Raw genomic sequence first — 20,201 nt, 5'->3', positions numbered from 1 at the left:
AGATTTAAGATATTCTTGTAAAATAATTCGACAAATTAATTGTATTCATTGTATTCGTTTAAAAAGTAAAAAGTAAATGTAAAGATATATTAAATTACAAAAGCATAATAATGTATTTACCTAAAATTGCCATAACGATATCATCCTTTAAAATTTCAATAGAGCCTCTAGATATGAAATATAGAGATGTTAGAACATCGCCACGATGAACTAATGTTTCCCCGGGAGGTGCGTGCGTTGTCTTAAATCTTAGTGAAAGCGCCCTGTAAATTATTACAAGTTAGTTTGTATGTATGTAAATTATTACAATGTAGTTTTAGTGAAAACAATTGTTCTATGAGAAAAAAAGTTAATAATGTTATAGAGTCTATTTCAACGGTTTACGTGTTGCGTAGAAATGTTAATATCGCAGGTTTGATGACGATCTGTTAAGGTATTGTCACCACCTTCTAGTTCAAACTTGTCGCTTAAATGGAGGGGTGAATTGATAATATTTCTAATATCATCAATCATCAATTCAAAATATACGCCTTAATTTCTTTAAAAAATGAATTAGCAATGATAGAAAAATATAAATGTTGTCACCTTAAGCAACCTGGGCTGGCGCCGTCAAACGCGGCGCAATTCGCTAATAAATTTCTATTCAAATGAAGACAAATGTCGGCTTGTAAGCACTCTGGGAATCCTTTCAAAACACTCGAAGTGTCAATCCCGTTTGTATAACTCCACGCATGTTGAAAGTATTCTTCTAATCTTTGCCGCAAGGGATTAGTAATCTGTAAAAATTTAACGTCAAATTATCATTGAAAATAGTGAAGTGAATGGACTAATATAGTGAAACTATTTCATACCTGATGAAACCTAATGAACTCTCGTACTCTCAATATTTGAGTGTGATACCTGGCTGTCCCCGAATAAAGCCTTTGGATTATGGCGGATACGTTACCGAAAATACTAGCGTACATAAGAGCTGTAAATTTGACATTAAACTTATTAACGTGGTTTTATGCAATCGATTAAAGTAAATTTGAGTATTCGTTAATAAATAATGGTTTAAGTTTTGAAACGTTGCCAATCATCTGGTTGTTTTAGTTAAAATCTTAATGTATTCATTGTTATTAAAATGTATTTTTTTTTGTTAAAATATATTTAAAAAATAACGTACAGCCTACGAGCATGACGAATATCGTAAACCCCTTTTCCATATCCGTGTTTGGTGCTACATTGCCGAAGCCGACGCTCGTTAGGGACGTACAAGTGAAATATAGTGCTGTGATGTAGCGAGATCTGACAAAAGGAAAACATAAATACTAGTATTTTTGACAATAAAATTAACATGTATTTATTTAAAAACGTCCATTACCTCATCGACGGACCAGTAGAATTATCATATGAAGCTTGGACATCATTAGCGAGAGCATCCAACCAACCAATGGGAGCATGAAGCTGAGGTCTCTCCCAGCTCCCGATCGCGTACCTGAAATGTTAAATACGGTAATTTAAATAATATATTTTTATCTCAATATCGCCTTTGTTTTACCGGTCTTACCATAGACAAGCGAGCCAGTGCGCAATAAGAACAAAGGTAGCCATAAGTAGAAGGAGGACGGCGGTACCATATTCAGAGTATCTGTCGATTTTACGCGCCACACGCACCAGTCGCAACAAGCGCGCTGTTTTCAGCAAACCGATGAGTGTGGTCGTCTGCAAACATATACAGCACACTAAAGAAAGCTATTCGACAGTCACTAGAAGCAATTTCCTTAGCCGCATACCGAACCCAAGCATTATATGAACGTTCGCGTATTACTAAATAGCATTAATGAGGCTTCACAGCGATATTCACTTTAATCAAGCGGAAATTTGTCTATGGATATACGATACGAGCATCTTCCGAGCTCAGCCATACAGGTATTGCATTTACAAGCATTGTTTCAAACTATAAAATCAGCTTCTTTTAGGTTGCGGTGCATAAAAATTGTATAAATTCTAATTATTTTGTTACATTCAACTCAAATATATCGTTGTTACTTTCGTAATTACTAAACTAATAATATACCAAGGCATTATTCTATTAAACTGTTATCGATTTTTCTAGCCTAATTTGAATCGAGGACACAATCATTACTACCTAATTTAAATAGGCTTATCATTCGTGACGGCGTTAAATAATATGATTGTCTTAAAACTATGCGCATAAATACAATATAATATAATATGTGTTATTGATACAGGTGCATAATGACGAAACGTGTAGATTTCACAGCTCATGAGGGGGTCAAAACTACGCTATAAATAATTACAATTACATGACAAACACGTAGTTCATCCTTTAACTTACCCATTAACTAAAACCACTAAAGAGGTTCATTTCAGTTATCTTAGCTTTTATTAATTAATTAAATATTTATTGTCGAATGTTTTTAATAATTTCTTCTAACGGGACAGGTTTAAGATAAAAATGAAGGAGGTTTTCGATATTTTTAATTGGATAATATAAAATAATATAATCAAACAGCCTAATCATAAAATAGTACGTTAAAAATTAAAATCGTATTATTTTAATGAAATAAATATAAAATAATTTTGAAAATGATACTATAACTGCTTAATGTAACAATATACCCTATATGCCACGTAGGTGGGTGCCACATGAATGCAATATGTATTCGATACATAATATTTAGTGCTTTATGTTGTGAAAATGCAATTTTTACAAATAATATTCGTCTGGGAAGTGTGAGCGTATTTACTACCAAGCTCTGTGCACTTCGTGACTTGTACTTTAACTAGGAATTAAGCTCATGATAATGTTTTGCCTGAATTAAAAGTGAACACAATATGGGGTTATTCTACTGCAGGATTAAAGCTTATCTCTTATGGCCTTCCATTATATATTTCTTATTGTTAATTCGGTATTTACATACCGTTGATATCAAGTGAATATGAACTAGCCTATTTATTTTAAATCGGCTGTATATTAATTTTCTTAACAGCCAAGTACGAAGTTATTAATATACAACTCGGGATTATAGATATTGTTATTGATTAAACTTATTTATTATCTTTTTATTATTAGATATTAATAAAATAGATAAAATATGATTTCGTATTGAATTTATCCCGTTATTTTTATTTGTTCACTTTACGTTGTAATAAAGTGTAATATTGCATATTAAAAGAGGGTATTGTATCATGCTAGCAAAGATGAAGGCCTTGATTACCTTGGCTCTAGTTGCGTTCTACGCATCTGCAGGAAACAAACGAAACTTGTCAATACTCAATGCTATATAATATTTATCAAGCTACCTTGCATAAACAAAGATCTGAGATAAAATTTCCAAAGTCTATTTTGCCTTTATGCACTAAAGGTAGAGCAAAAGCTGTGGCTACTATCAAATATTAATGCGGATATTATATTTGGATAGTCATCTAGTATTCGCCCCATTTGTTTATATTTGAATCGTAGGTGGCGAAGCTCGTGAATTAGCGAGTGAGCACTTCATAGATTTGGCGCTGTGTAAAATTCAAAACAACTTTGCTTATGGGAAGCGTCCTCATCTTCCATTAACGCATTCGCTTAGTGGATTTAAAATGGCTAGTGGAAATCAATTTTAAAGTATAAAACTAAAATGTAAGAAAATAGAGTGGCAGCAACATAAAAATAGTTCACAAAGATGGTATACCTCATCACTTTCCAGCCCCTGCTGTAACAAGAAACGTTATTACAAATTCAGTACGCACCCACCTTGGGTTATCCATACCGACTTTATATCTAACTAAACAAATGACTTAATTTGGATCATGTCAGTTAAAACAGCCTACAACTAAATACAATATATCATATAAAAAAAAATTATAGTTACACAAAATAAAATAATTTTGAAATAATAAACATCAGTTATAAAAAAATAAATCAGAGAGGTAATATTGACGTCATAATCTTAGACCTTAAATAAATATAATCAGCCAATTGATTCAGAACTGTAATGTGGGGCTTTGTGATCGGCATATATCGTTCAGTAGATTTGTGTTATAGTTATATCAATAGTGACAGCTGCGTTAACTGCATTCCACTACTATACGTGAATTGCTAAGATTTTATCCAGAGCTTCATTTGTCCGAAAGTAATATTTGAGACTTCGTTCATTTAAAATATAGTTGGTAGGCGTTCTGATTTATATTTCTTTCCCTTTAAGTAATCTTCGTGAAAATATAACTCGACCTACTTTTCTAACGACCCATTTTATCATTCTCTTAACAGAGTGAATCGTGTTCCGCGATTTTAATCTTACATAAAAGGTATGTATGGCTAAGTTTTTTTTTTAATTACACTTTTATTGCATCGGTCTACTGCTGGAGTGTCAAACCTTACAGAGTTAGTATGGGATAGGTAATGGTTTTCAATGTTATGTTTCTGACTTTCTGATTTTCGGACAATTGATCGTCTGGTCGCTATTAGCCTCTAATTCAGGCATTTGTTTTAGATTCTATCACTATTTTAGTCATGTGTTCATGTGATATGAAATCATAGGAGTCGGTGAGTGGGTGCGAGGTAAAGGCAGCTCACTTCATCGGTGTCGGTGCCGAAGAGAAGTAGGTCGAAGGGGATGGCTGCGACGAGGTCGATGACGAACCATCCTCGCAGGTAATGCATGGCGATCTTTGCGGGATCAGATTCCACTTCGTCAGCTGCGTTCACGTACGTCGTGCGGAAGTTGATAAGGATGTCTATTATGAATGTTACGTCCACTGAAAATAAAACGAAAACTATTGGGAAACCCTAAAAATTACGAAGCAAAATGTATCTCAATTTGCATACTACACACTGATATATAAAGTCTAAACTATGTCTTACGGGATGCCTTATTAAAAATGGTTTTGGTACGAAAAAAAGCCTACGAATAAAAATTTTGTAAACTAATGTGTAAAGAATTAATAATGAAATTACCTATCATATCAATAACTACGATTGGGTCCTGGCCAAATCCACGAGATCGTTTGTCGAAATCTGGCTCGTTCAATTGAAATGCGGCCACGTACGGCGTAAATATTGCGGTGTAAATGACCAATATCAGAATCAACCAATCCCAAGCGGCCTGAAACAAAATATTTCAATTTAATAATAAAACACGTTATCAGTATTGGCAGATTTTTCTCTACCATTAATTTTGTTTTGTGGGAAATAAATTTAAAAAGGGTTATTCGAGTTACGAACGAATAATTTATTGACTTTTAAAATTTTAAATGTAAAATATCTAAAATAGATAAAAAAAAACATTTAAAATTTTAATTAATTGTTTTTTTCTAGAGACAAAAGAGTTATTTTGTCACTAATATAATTTTTTTAAGGTTAAACAAATGTAAATTAAATATAATTACTGTTTGACTTAATTAAAGGTGCGCGTGTGCTAATATAAAATTGTTATCAAATCAATTTACTCTAGTAATTTAGATCAGCTGTAGAATTGGTAGCAGAAAATATTAATTATTTGTAAATATTTAATATATCGTCATAAAGTAATTTAAAATCAGCATTTTTATTTATAATTAGTAGGTAGACTTGCAGTTGAGCTATCTGAGAGTTAGTTGTCACTACCATCCAATGTGAGAAATATGGACCAACCTTTACTACTAAGTTGTATCCCTTGTGCCTGTAGTTAGACAGGCTAACTCATCCTTCAAAACGGAACCCAAACATGCTAGTTATTGGTGTTTGGCGGTAAAATAGGCGAGGAGTACCTACCCAGACGACATGGCACAGAGCCCTAAGCCAACGTTTTGTTTCCAATTAATATATGTACTATTTATGAAAATTTAATATTTTTATTTTTTGTAGTGAAATAAAACCCATTATAAGCATAGTTAAATATTATTCGTTTTCTGTAAAATTGCTTTTAAAATAATAGCGTGTAAGGTAGTTTGTGCTTTTGCGTGTTGGAAACGAGGTCGATGCGGCAAACATTTTTTATTTACCAACGCTAACTATTAACTGAATTCCCTAAACTACTGCTTAGTGGTTATTATAAGGTAAGCTTTTTTTTAACATAAATAATTCAAAGTGGACTATCGAATAAAGTAAAGAAAAAAAATGAGCGGCGAAAGATTTGTTCGAACAATCGCTTTGTATTGAAAACGGACAATTTTCTCTTATTGCAGTGACAGCAATGCAATAGATTGAACAGACAGAAAGCGATTTGTTTTGACCTATAATAACTAGAATACGTTTATCTTTCAGGTCAAAGAATTTCCTTGTACTTTTTACACCGATAATAATTTTATTACGACAATGTTTTTTCGTTACGCTTGTAATATCAATAGAACTTCACAAAATTGTGACAGACATTTAAAAAAAGCATTGGTACACTTTATTGTAAATTTTAACAGATGTAGTTGATAAATTATTACACGTATAAACTTTTTAGTGATAACATTTCGTTCATTGAAATATTAATATTAAAAGAAAAGCAACTTAAAATATATTTAAGTGATTTTTTTTTTATTTTCTCGCGATAACAGTGCACTACCATTTCGCTTCGCGTTCGAGATGTGGAGTCGATGCAGTGTGATGTCGATCTGATAGATGTATATCTGGCGAACGCGGAACTTTAGATAATTCATTGATATTTGATATACGATGGAAAAATTCAACCGTGAACAATCATTTCTTGTCCGTATAAAAGTTATTCTCAGTAGAATCTATTGCGGGTCTTAGGGTAGGTTTATGTTGTCGTTTCAATTGTGAAATAATGATTCAAATGTGCTTTTAAGAGTCCGGTTATATATTATATTTTGAAGATTGATTATAATATTATATTGGAAATAATTAATTAAAGATAACTTTAATTGCACTTTGTTGCTAAAAATATATATTTCACAATCGAAAAAATTGCGTTTATATAGCAATAAATGAAAAAGAATAATATTTATTTCAATCTTATTAACATGGATGCATTTTCAATTTCGTCACATTACAATTATCAACAATTTAAATAAACGATCGTCAATTGTTCATTGTTAAAACGCCGTATTACTTATTATACTAGTGTATCGCTCTATATCCGTTGTATCACGTATCAGGCTGCTTATATTTTCTATAATCAAGTTCATATATTATCAATAAAAATATATTTCCAATTAAATAACAATTATCTCCGTTCTGTTGATTTATTTTTTACAGATATGATTCATTGACCCTGGCAAATTAATCATAGGAGTCTTATTTTAAATTTTAAAACAGAACGAACGAATGTGTTGAAACGTTATACGTTAATAACAAAACAGTTATTACAAGTATGTAATTTTAAGCTTCAATACCCCATTATATTAATGCACTCGCGATTTAAATGTCGCAGGGTCGAGGGTTAGGGTATTATTTAGGGTACTCCTAAAACAAGCTCAACTCCAGTTAATGTCTCCAGACATAAATAGGTTATCATAATAAATATCTGGAAAAAAAAACATTGCTAATATACTAATTTAAAAAAAAAAAAACCTGTGGGTGAAGTTAGCCTAATCTACTTTTTGGACGATAATCTTTCTTTATACTTGTTCCTGTATTTCAATTTGAAGGATGAGTTAACCAGTGTGCGTACATACGCGAAGGCCATACCAACTTCGACCCTAGTTAGTCTTTAGTTATAGCGCCTTTCTTGAAGTATCGTGTCTAGGCGGAAGGCCCCTTACGATCACGTGGTATCGCGTATCGTCAGACTTACTAAAATAAATTGAACTTACCTTATAAGGAGAATGGTGGAGGATAGTGCAGGGGTGTGAAGGTTGCGTGGTTCCCTTGTGGCCGCCCGTCGCGCCCAGTGACAGGACCTGAGGACAATGGAGTCCATGATACGTAAATGTTCATAAACACTCTTCTAAGATAATACTATCTCAAAATCATTTTATTAAAATAACCTGTGAATACCGAGAGCGTTCTCGAACATTATATATTAATATATTTCAATACGTTTTCATATTTAATTTATAAATATGAAATATTAATAGAAAATAACTTTATGTTCAATGAAGATCTTAAATACGATCATTAAACTGTTAAATTTATCTGTATTAGATTTTAAAGCAATAATATTAACTTACTATAAACTAAATAGGTACTAAATCAGATCTTACGTTATATTCATATTTGAATTTCCAAAAAAAACTTCATATACGCAGATTTTCATTGAAATATTTCCGTGTTAATAGGTCTATATAGGAATGCATACGTTTTTGATATCAAGAAACTTATTCTTTTAAATGTAGGTACGGTAAAGTTAAAAATAAAGAATTCTAATTGTGGCATGTTCATACTTAGCAAAACTACTAAACTAATAAAGGTGTCTATATGACATTCAATAACAAATAATCTATGTTATCTATCATCCAGACAATGAGCAGGCGTATTTTTTAGCTGAAAGCCTTATAAAATAAAACTAAGGTAAATAACTCATTTACTTAAAAATCTCACATGAAAACATGTTTACGCCAACGGCTTATTTTTATTCACAACGTATAATTTCAAGTTTTTTAATTTGTTTCAATGAAATCCAGATAATCTATACACATATTATTATTTGTAAAAATACTCTATTTATATCCTTGTATATTAGTCTATTTTATATACCTACGAAAAGTAAGAATAAAAATATTTTATAGTTTGTATAAAGTTTCAATCCCTCGATTGGAACACGGAGCCGTTTCAAAAATGTGTCGAAAGAGGTTTTTATATAAATTAAACACAATATATATATATGTATATTCGATGCGTACATGTTTACCAATATATATATATAAACCTATATAACAAGTAAAAAATCTGTGTATTAAAAATGTATTAACATTTGATATAGATAATAAATTATAATTCAAGGTTTAAAAGAGATTTTGACAAATTATAATAATCGTTTTTTAATACCACGTAGGTTCTTCTTTCGCGTTACAAGCATTATAACTTGAATAAATAACCCAAAACAAATTTGCAAGTGAATTTGAATATTGTAAGTCTAACAAAACGTTAGTTCGAATTTATACAAACTATTAGATAATTGGTGAAACTATAAATATTTAAAGTTCCTATTCATTTAATCATGAACGAAAGCTGACGCCCGACAGAGGTTGTTCGGTCAAATCCTCGTTTAAAACGTACATCCCAAAAAATAAAATACTGTCAGTTTTTCCCGAATTTGCTTTAAACCTTTATAAAGGTTTTTCCAAAAACAATTTTAAAAAAATAGAGATGAATTTATACAAATCGGTTTAGCTGTCCTCGAGTGATGTGTATCTGACTAAGTTTTGTTATAAATATTATTAAATAGAAATATAATAGATATTATGAAATAAAGATAGACAAATAATAATTTACGTTTAATTATTGGAAGGTTTATAACTTGTGAACTAGTTTTGGCGTTCGTTTTAACTATGAGAAAATTGTACGTATTTGTTATAATAATTAAAAAAAAGTTGACGGATGCCTAAATTATACTCTTTTACTTTATTGGACAAAATTAAAAACCTTATCCAAGTTTAAAATAATTTGTCAATGACAGATTAAAAACTTAATTTATGTTTAATATGAATATTATGAAGTAAAGATTTAAATATTTTGCTGAAAATTTAAGGAATTTTAACATTGTGTTCTATGTAATGTAGTATTGTACAATTTTAATGTTATTCCAAAATTATAACATACTACTTTTTTATAAGGCGGCAAATGTAAATTGGATGTAGTTGAGCAATTAACAGAGAAATCTGAATTAATTTCTTGATATTTTATATTTTTTGTAAACTATCGTTTTTAATTGCTATATTCCTGAGGCCGACATTAGGCATAAATGTCGAATAAGTCTTTGATCATACGTCCAATGCGCCGCCAAAATAAGAACTACGATGTTATATCCCTTGTGCCCATAAGTACAGTAGCTCACTCAACACAGATTATTACTGTTTGACAGTTGAATAATAAATAAGTGGGTGGTTACAATAGTGTGCTCACACAAAGCCTAATCAAATAAATGTTTGTCTTTTGCAAGAAAATCTCGTTCGTGATGGACAGCGTTAGTTGTTCAATTGAATTAAGAGTATATGAATCGTGTGATGGTGTCTTTACGAACAATGTTTTAATGGTGATATTATATTATCTTACTCGATTCGTCATAATTGAGACATATTGCATAATTTGAAATTTTAAAATAAGCGTACCTTTGGGACAACCAGTTAGTATTAGATATGTCATAGAGATATTCCTCGTTATGAATAAATAGCATTGCTTGGTTTGTTTCTGTAGATACGATAGTTTCTTACACTTTACTTTATATATCTTATCCATGAGATGAAGGAATTGCGGCGCTAATTAAAGCAAAACTTTAAAAAATATTCAAACAATGTACTGAAAAAATTCGAAGCATTAACTACAATAAGTATGCTGTTCAGTTAATTGTAACTTACCTTTAACGCCATTATTTAGAGATACACATAAAACTACTTCTCTCCTCAGCGGATTATGTGAATGTACAAAATTAAATCGTTAGTAAATATGTATACAGTGTTATTAGTTCTTCTTTAAATATATTTGTGAAATATAAACTGTAAAAAGAGAAGTCGAAATAATATATATATATTAAATGAAATATATTTTAGCATAAGACTTATTTAGTTAGCGTCGATATGTTGAAATAATTCAGTTATGAACAAAAAAAAACCTAATACATAAAAACATTGGCCTGAAATACAGTATGCCCTTCATCGCGGCTCAGAAGGATAGGAAATTCACAAAATTTTGATATATTTTTGCAGCAAAATAAAGAACATTGACACAATTAATAAGCTGAAGCTTTGTGAGTGTAGAAATAAAGGATATGTCGCTTTTGAAATCTCATGAGTCAATGAGTCATCTTTACAGTACTTCCAATCTTTTATCAGCCAGAGATACGTGAATTACCTCCTTGCCGATGGCGGGCAACCCGTTGAGGCCATTACAGGGTGGTTCAAGGCGAACGACGCTTTTGCGGGAGCCACGAAAACTGGTGTCGCGCACACGCACCGAGGAGCGCCAAGTGGAAGGCGGTGGTTCGTCGCGGGAGCCCCGCGCGGAGGCGGCGCGTCGCGAGGTGGTAAGCGCCGCGCCGCCCGCGCCGCCTGCGCATGGCGGCGTTACGATCAACGGCACGTCGGGGGGCCCGCGTTCCTCCATGCCGCTGCCGCGCCAACGCTCTCACCGGAACCCTCCGTGCTCCGATGCTTCCAAATGCTCACATTCCAGCACGGCTCGCTCGTAGGCCGACGCCGTCTCCAGGAGTGCGATTGCCGTGTTTTGCATAGATGCGCGCTTATCTCCACTGGCTCCGCTAATTTCGATACGTATTTACTTTAGTTTAACTTAATTTAAATTAATATAAAATCTATATCACGAAATTATTGATATGTTTACTATGGTATGGTTTGAACGAATATAAGTGTCATGGAAGAATTTGGACGTCGGATTTTACATTTGTGCGAATTGCATACGATATACTTACTACGATAATCTTTCGTTACCACTGTGGTCATATAATGTAAATGGAAATCTATAAAACTAAACGTATGTATATTTAGTGTTTTAATGACGTAGCCAACAGTCACGCCGGTCGTTTGTGTTCAATTTTAAGGTTTTCTAAATGTTAAAGTGGCGTTATTAGCGATTTTTTAAAATATTTTTGTTTATATAAAAGTCATATGAATTTATATTCAATCTATTACTACAATATTGAGACAATAGTCTAAGACGTAACTATGTGTTGTATAGTCTGTGAATACTTCATGTTTTAATATGTAACTAATTCCATACTATGGCGCATTCGGTGAGAAACGTTTAGGTAGAATATTATTTTAATGATTTTTATTTACGTCTCGTCAATCCAGAATAGTGCTATTCGTTATAAAAGCGTTAGGACTGAAAGCGGTATACGAGACTGCGCCTTATTCAACAGCGCGTCAACGGGTGGTCGGCCTATTTATCGTCTTTGCGCCTGTTTCACGTTAACATTTCCTAGCTCGGATACATTAGAATTTCATCTCTATGCTAGAATACTATCGTTTAATTTACGACTGGCAGCTTGTGGAATAAACTGTAATAGACTTCAACTTTTACATGTAGCATTCTGTATCACAATAAGTAGCACCTTTTATCTTTATAAAGCTGTAGAGAAGCTGATGTTTAAAAAAAGTTTTATTATGAAATGCGATATCTACATTAAACTTTTCGTGGTTCTCTATGATCATAGGGATTATAGGGCTTTCTTTATATCTATGATAATAGAATAAATTTACACGAAAAACGTATTTTTGATTGGATGGAATCTCATGAATAAAGTTCGGTGGAAAATGAAAATGCAGCGTTGTGGCAAACATGAGAGAGGGTAAACATCGAAATTATTTTCGCAGAAAGAAAAATATATTTGCTTTTGAATGATAATGTATTAGAAATTTGACCTATTTCCTCTTTATGATGTGATGATGTAAAATTATGTAACCGAGGGAAATAAAATCGAAGTTATTTACAATTGAATTGTCTTTGATCGAAGATACAGACGTTTGAAGTAAAACAGAATGACAGGCGCAAAAGTACGTAACATACGTTACGTAACTACGTGACGTATAAATACTCGAATATATACATACATTATGGATTAATAGTGTTCGATCTTAATCTTTTTGATTCGTGTTCTACGTAGTACCCGACTGACAAAGAATTTAATAATATTTGAAAAATCTTACGACTTTAAATTATTGTTTAAAAATCGGAATTATATTATTTTATGGTTTAAAAATGAAAATATTTATCAATTATTTAATTAGAATGACGTTTACATGAAATTCTCAAAATCTATGCCTAAATGCTCGTGCCTGGTACTGCTAAATTATTTAGGATATTTTCATGCTAAAACTATGTACCTACTATTAGTATTATACTGCAGATAAACTACGGATAACTACAGATTAAAATAAAGTGTATTGTGCAGAGTTGTGCTGTTTTATGTAATAGTTATATAGTATGTATATCGTTTTCTCAAGACATTTCGGAAATAACTGTGACTTTTTGATTTTTTTCAAAGGTGGAGCTATATTCTCTTTAAGATTGACGTAAAAATCGTATGTTAATGTTATTTCCCCTAGTTAATTAATTTTATCTTATAATTTGTTTCAGTTAAAAGACATTAACTACTTAGTGTTTGAAAGAGCTTAAAAGCAAAGCGTTCTCGTAAAGTTCAAATAAATTCAGATTTTAAAATGAAGTTTCACTACGGAACATTTCTCCGAATTATTTCGAATGTAATAATGGCAAATGCACTTCATTTTCTAAGGATTTTTGAAAGGAAGCTCCTAAATATTCTATTATATTCTACGGATACAATGACTGCAATACAAGGCTGCCAAAAGCAAACGTTAGTCGAAAGTTTCGTCTTTTAACTGTATGTACAAAATTATGAATGAAGTCGGTGTTCATTCAAAGAGAAAGCGTAGGATATAATAAATCTAAAATGATTACACATTGATGGAATGAATAAACTACCTTTCTTTACTAAAGAATAAGAGGTATAACGTAGACAAAGGAAACCATACCATGGTAGTCATAACTCCAAGCATGGATCGCGTTTTATCACAGTAATAGCAAAAAATACAAAAGTAAATTAAAAAATAAAACGCCAAAGCTCGCAACTAAATTAACGATAAAAAACACCTCTCAAGAACCGACGCACAGTCCACAGTATGAACTAAGCACAGGACGGCAACACTCGATACTTAATTTTTACGATATGCACAAGCTGTTTTTGACCACTTTGATTATTAATTATTTTTGTTAAGCCCCGTAGCTATTCTGTAGCGCAACAAAAGCTGCAAAGTTTGACCGCAAAATGATAATAACAGTTTTTCCTTTTTAATGCAGCCGATCGATTAAGCAAGCACTCGACTCATTTAATATACTTTTGCACATTTTATCGGAAACCTAGAGAGAAATTGAATATATTTGTTGCATAAATCGCGTTAACGGCATAAATCGCGGCGACGTTCACTAGAGGCGAAGCCCCAGGAACGGATATTTAGATAACAATTCGATGGCAGTGTGAGAGGCGGCAGAGTCCGCAGCGTGGTCACCGGACTTAAACTCGACGGGGGTGTGCGGCGCACGCAAGAGGTCGCTGTGCGCGCGTCGACGCCTCGCGCCGCGGCGGCGCCCAGACCGCCGAGCGCCGCCTGCCGATCGGCGACGGAACCGCCCGAGTTACCCGAACAGCGTGACCTCGCACAACCTCCCTACCACCCATCGAACGTTTCAGCAGAAACGCATTGTCGCCATGCCGTGCGAGTGTGCAGCACTCTATACTCCACCAATCATGTGTCTATGCCCTACTAATTCACTACTACATTCAAACGACTTCGAATAGTTTTATTTATGACAGTTATAAAAATGCACTGAAATGAACATGAGTTGACAAAATATAATAACTCTGAACGATATTATCAATAATAAATGATATTCTCGATAATGTGGATATTATCAATAATAAAATAAATTCTCATATTAATGTGACATGACATTTTAAACGATTTTTTGTTTTGATATTTATTATATGCTGATTTCGAACTGAAAAATAATGTTAAAATTCTAGCTGTAATTCATCACGTGTCCGCAGGCGACGAAAAACATCGGGAGTTTATTTCACCTTCCGTTTCTAAAGAGGCGAGCAAATCCCTTACACTTTATTAATTATGTACTCGCGCACGAAGTGTTCCGTACCATTATTATTATTCTTTTTTTTTTAATTTTAATTTTGTTATTTATTATTATTAAAGTAAATTTACAATTAAGTTTTTTGTGAATATTTCAAGTGCCTACCTGTTACCATGTATTGATATCGAGCAAAAATAGGCAAAAAATTGCGTTTGTTGTATGGGAATATTTTAAATAATTATTTTATTTCGTTTTAAGTATTTGTTGTTATAGCGGCAACAGAAATACATAATTTGTGAAAATTTCAAGCGTCTAGCTATCGCGGCTCTTGAGATACAAAAGCCTGGTGACAGACAGAGGGATGGACAGACTGGGAAGTATTAGTAATAGGGTCTCGTTTTTACCCTTTGGACACGGAACCCTAAAAAGTAATAATGTTTAGTTGTACAGATTGACCAGCGATATTAAATAATAATAATTAATAGATACAAATACTTAAGACGCAAGGCAGTGTAGTTGGCAGTAACTGTCACTTGATCAGTACATTTCTTGACTATTTTTAAATTAGGGCATTAGAATTTCAGCTTAACAACTTAGACAACTTTATTGCAGAGTACCTTAAACTACTTATTATCTCATTGAAGCGAATCAAAAAGCTTTTAATCTTTGAGATCGTTAGCCTAGCTGCCTAGTTATAAGAAACGTCTTCATGTTACTTTGCGCTTAACTTTTGGTAATTAACAAACATTTTAGCAAATAATTAACATCGGGGTAATAACTTCAATATCATTCACAGAGAATAAAGATTTTCAAATATATTTTCTCACTTTGTATACAAAAAATATGACGTAAAATTGCACTAAAAAATTTTGTTATTTGACAGCGATCAAAAAACGAAACCGTTCACCGTGAAATTGTAGTTTTGTAGAATGTCACAAACAGAAAACTGATATTGGCCCTTTACACTGCGTAAATTAAACCAATACAAAAAGAAAATTGCAAAAACAAACTCAAAATAACTATATAATATATTTTGTAAATAACAAATCTTTTATTTAATAAAATGTAGCCTTCATTTGTCTCTCAATGAATGTGAAACATCAAAATTGTTATTAATATAATTTATAATTATAGAATATAAATATATCAATATGTGTATATTTTTCTTTTTATTATTATAGTATACTGGAGAGTGAAAACTGTATCAAAATCCGTTCAGTAGTTTCTTAACGGATCTACAGAATTCTGCCCTGGCTTCACGCGTTTGCAATTTATTAATAATGAGAAATGCACTTTCATTCTAAAACGCTTGTTTATGTATGTATAATTGTAATGTCAAAAATAAAATTTTGTGCACGGCTTAAAGATTCAAATTTGGATAATATTAAAGGCCAAGGTCAAAATTTTGTTATTATGGATCCGAGACCTGTTTCGCAGCGAGCGATATTTTTGGATGATATCTTCCATATTCCAAGTATTCATTCCATTTTATAGTAAGTCAATTTTAATCTATTTTATATAATATTTGTAAAAGCGAACGATTTTTTCGTCCAACGTAATTTTGAAATAGTGTTATTTTCTAAAGTTTCATTCGAATGATATATTGTAAAAGAAAATCTTAATCCATATTAAATGCCCAAGTTACTAACATATTCATCTGAATTACGATTAATAATAAATTGCTTCGCAAATAACCTTATGCCGGATGCGGGGACGAAATGACTTATCGTGGAACAGATTTGTTCCATTTGGTCCATCTGAGTAATACTTTTATTTCGTATTAATTCGGAAAAAAGGAGAAACGCAAAATCTGGTCAATGTAATTACTAATAACTAATCAAAATTAAAAAAAACAAATGAATACAGCAAGCTATACGCAAAGTCGGGTCCATCCAAATTACCGGTCACTCTACCGCCAAATTGTAAAGCTTTGTGCCGGTTTGAAGGGTGACTCATGCAGTCAGTGTAATTACATGCGCCAGGGGTATCTTAGATCACGTTGTCGGACACGTTGTAAGTGTAAGAACTAGTTTTAACTTGTTACGATATCAGAATACTTGGCCGACCACTTTTAAATTTATTATCACTTACCAACAGAAAGCCCATTTAACCGTGTGCCTTCTTAAAAAATCCAGATTTTTTTTAAAAATAATATCGGTAGTCGAAGAGCAAATGGACCACCTGATTGTAAGTGGTCACCACAGCTCATAGATATTGTTGCTGTGAGAAATATTAAACATTCCTTACATCGCCAATGCGCCACCAATGTTGGGAGCTAAGATTTTATACCCCTTGTGCCTGTAGTTACACTGGCTTAATCCTCCTATAAATTAGAATACAACAGAACAAATATTTGCTGTTTGGCGGTAGAATATCTTATGAGTAGGGACCTACCAGACAGGTTTGCACAACTAAGTGAGGTTTTCTTAAATGTTAATTGATCCTACTTTAAGATGTATGTACTCGTACCTCTTATTTGCTCTGACTCCTAAACGTAAGCTAAAAGAATTATGATGTACTAAATTTAGTCATATAAGACATATAATGTTCATAGTTACTTTATTTGATAAAAGGTGTCCCTTTATGAGTTTTACAGTCAAACGTTTTTTTCTATTAATTATAAGCAGCCGTCAGTTTTACACGAAAGTTTGTATTACTCATTAATAAAGTTTGGGGACACGCGATTTTATGTTAATATAATGGTTTACTCTACTAAATATATCAAATAGTAGCTGAACCTGCGGCTTAACCTGCGCGAAATTTATAAAACTTTACCTATAGCAGACCAACCGTCACCTCCTATTTTACTCCTTCAAGGGGTGAATTAAAAAAGTAGCCTTTGTCCTTCCCCGTACTCGAACTATCTCCATATCAAATTTCATCTGAATCGGTTCAGCAGTTTAAGCGTATTTTTAATATTAGTATAGAATGTATATAAATCAAAATCAAAATATTCTCTATTTACACTTTGAATCGTCATGTTACACTGTAGAATTAAATTTGAAGCTACCACCGGTTCGGAATGTAGATTCTATCGAGGAGAAAGCAAGAAAATCCTCTTTTCCACTATTTTAATTACGAAGTATGTCAGAAAAGAACATTTTTTTTTTATATATTCTGCCTAGAAGTCAATAAACACTTTACCATATACACACACATCTCGTATTAAGTAATATGCCTTATTTATCAATATTGTTTTATATGAGTTTTAAAAATACATTTTTTGTACGTTTTCATGAATAAAAACATACAGGTTAGAATCGAGCATCTTAATTGATGATTACGGGTTCAAATATAAAAACCAAAACCTTTGAATTTTCATATGATTAATTTGTGTTTATAATATATCTCGTGCTGAAAACAGGATATGTCTCATTTCAAAGCAAATCTGTCACACGTGTAGCTCCAAACTTTTACAACATTATTTTGATCTATCTTGTTAGGTTCAGTCAGCGTTTGCAATGTAAACGCAAAAAATGTGTTTATTCACGACATCACTTTAGACTTTAAAAAATCAGTGTTTCTCTACTATGTTGTGCATGTATTATACATATAAACCTTCCTCTTGAATCAATCTATCTATTAAAAAAACCGCATTAAAAGCCGTTGCGTAATTTTAAAGATCAAATCATAAACAGGGACAGACAGACAGCGGTAAGCGACTTTATATTGCTGATCCAACGGACAGTTTCGCAGTGAACGATATTTTCGTTGTATGTACATAATTTGGAAACGATGATATCTTCCAAATTAATCATTTGAATGATCTTGTGTAAAAGATAATTAATGCATGTTAAATGCCCTAGGTTACATATTATTCTAAACAGAAATAATAATGGATTAGAGAATCGTTCAAAAATCGTTTCACAAATAACGTATAATTTTTTTTTATTATTTCTAATAGATACATTTAGTTATAATGAACCTTAGAAGATAGGTATATGCTATTGGAATTTTTTACTAAATTTTGTTTATGTATCTCTTAAGGTTTAGTCAGCGTTAGCCATTTAAGCGTACGAAAACAGTTTTTTGAATAAAACCTCGACATATTTCAGCCATTTTTGTACAAAATATTTACAGATTACATATAAGAACCTTCCATTTATCGGTCTTTCTACTAGTGAAAACTGTATCAAAATCCGTTGAGCAATTTAGAAGACGAAAGCGGAGTATATTATAGACAGAAACAGAAAGCTATTTTTTTTACAAGCTCTCTTCGCGTGATATTTCAAATATTTGCACGCCTGTGTATTTTTTTGATTCAATCCATTTGGAATGATTATAAATGAAAATAAACGCAATAGTGGTGTCATTCAATATGACATTATTAAATCATTCAGTGTAAATAAAAAAAAAAGTATTTTAAAGACAAGTAAATGAATTGTGTGAAGTAAGTGACATGGGTTTCTTTCAATTGATTGTTGATATAAAATATATTTTGTTGGTTTTTTAACATTTGTGAGTTATAATAAAATATAGTGTTCAGTATGTGGCAGAGATTAAGTGAATAAACAGAGGTGCTTTTTCACTTCAATAATAGTATTTGTTGTCATCATACCTCTTCCAAAAGGGGTCCTACACATGTTTCTCTGCTACCGCTTGCTGCCGTGTCGCAGGGAGCCTACAAAAATTTTTGAATTCGAAAATTTAATAACTTGAATATATGCTATACAATATTTTATAATGAATATCATAAAATATCACGTATTCATTATAAATATTTTTTTTTTTATTTATAATGTTATAAATTTGTAATCATTTAATTATAATTTTGTGTCATCAATTGTGTGCTCAATTTGAATTTTAATTTGACAATAAAACTGATATATTTATTGTTCGAGGACCTGATAATACCGTTGGTGACGACTTTCAAGTCGGTCGTCCATAGCATAATCATCGTGATTAAATCTAGAAATGTTTTCCAAAGAGGTTTTCCATTATTTAATAAACATATAATCTCTTACGTAGTTGTTAAAAAAAATATAATATTGTACAATATTAGAGCAATATATTTCATCACATTTATACAGCAGTTGTAAGCCGGCCATATCGGTAAATGGATTGCCGGTTCTTCTTGGTAGAATCTACTTTCTGAACCGGTGGTAGCTTTACATTTAATTCAACATTGTAACGTGACCATTCAAAAGAGCTTTTATGAGCCCATTTAAATAAATAGTATTTTGATTTTGTTATTTTATTAATCTAGTCATAACCAAACTTTCTTATAGGAAACATCCCTGTTACTAAAATTATTATATACATTTTTATTAACATTACATGATACAATTTTCTTTACCTAATGGAAAATTACGTATATATATTTTAATAATTTTCTTCCCAAAGAAAATATTAAATAAATTGTAGTACGAATATTTCATAAAATAAAAGCACTTCGACAAATCTTATATTCAACCTTGAGAACGTAAAAATGATTTCAATAAGATATTTATAACGTATTTGTACATTTTCGAGAGACACTATAAGAATTTTAATGTTA

The 20,201-nt window shown here is 31.9% G+C and overlaps 1 protein-coding gene across 9 annotated transcripts in view; it reads right to left on the bottom strand.

Moving 5' to 3' along the window:
• Nucleotides 1–20,201, bottom strand: part of LOC113392475 (potassium voltage-gated channel unc-103-like) — a 39,829-nt gene that overhangs the window by 5,688 nt on the left and 13,940 nt on the right. For 3 of the 9 annotated variants that reach the window (XM_026628927.2, XM_064220907.1, XM_064220903.1), the window contains exons 1-12: nucleotides 13,594–14,132; nucleotides 10,934–11,339; nucleotides 7,738–7,824; nucleotides 4,952–5,099; nucleotides 4,571–4,752; nucleotides 3,687–3,707; nucleotides 1,550–1,704; nucleotides 1,364–1,477; nucleotides 1,166–1,287; nucleotides 852–970; nucleotides 586–776; nucleotides 121–263 (exon numbers count right to left, since the gene is read on the bottom strand). In XM_026628927.2, the coding sequence (XP_026484712.2) occupies nucleotides 121–263; nucleotides 586–776; nucleotides 852–970; nucleotides 1,166–1,287; nucleotides 1,364–1,477; nucleotides 1,550–1,704; nucleotides 3,687–3,707; nucleotides 4,571–4,752; nucleotides 4,952–5,099; nucleotides 7,738–7,824; nucleotides 10,934–11,185 (1,534 nt within the window). In that variant the 5' untranslated portion in view covers nucleotides 11,186–11,339; nucleotides 13,594–14,132. Of the gene's footprint in view, nucleotides 1–120; nucleotides 264–585; nucleotides 777–851; nucleotides 971–1,165; nucleotides 1,288–1,363; nucleotides 1,478–1,549; nucleotides 1,705–3,686; nucleotides 3,708–4,570; nucleotides 4,753–4,951; nucleotides 5,100–7,737; nucleotides 7,825–10,933; nucleotides 11,340–13,593; nucleotides 14,133–20,201 lie in introns of those variants that run through there. The other 6 variants (XM_064220904.1, XM_064220908.1, XM_064220906.1 and 3 more) reach the window with 4 other exon arrangements.

Source organism: Vanessa tameamea, chromosome 5 (genome assembly GCF_037043105.1).
Source record: "Vanessa tameamea isolate UH-Manoa-2023 chromosome 5, ilVanTame1 primary haplotype, whole genome shotgun sequence".
NCBI classification, from domain to species: Eukaryota; Metazoa; Arthropoda; class Insecta; order Lepidoptera; family Nymphalidae; genus Vanessa; species Vanessa tameamea.
Note: the sequence above shows the minus strand (reverse complement) of the source record. Positions and strands in the feature narration are given on the sequence as shown.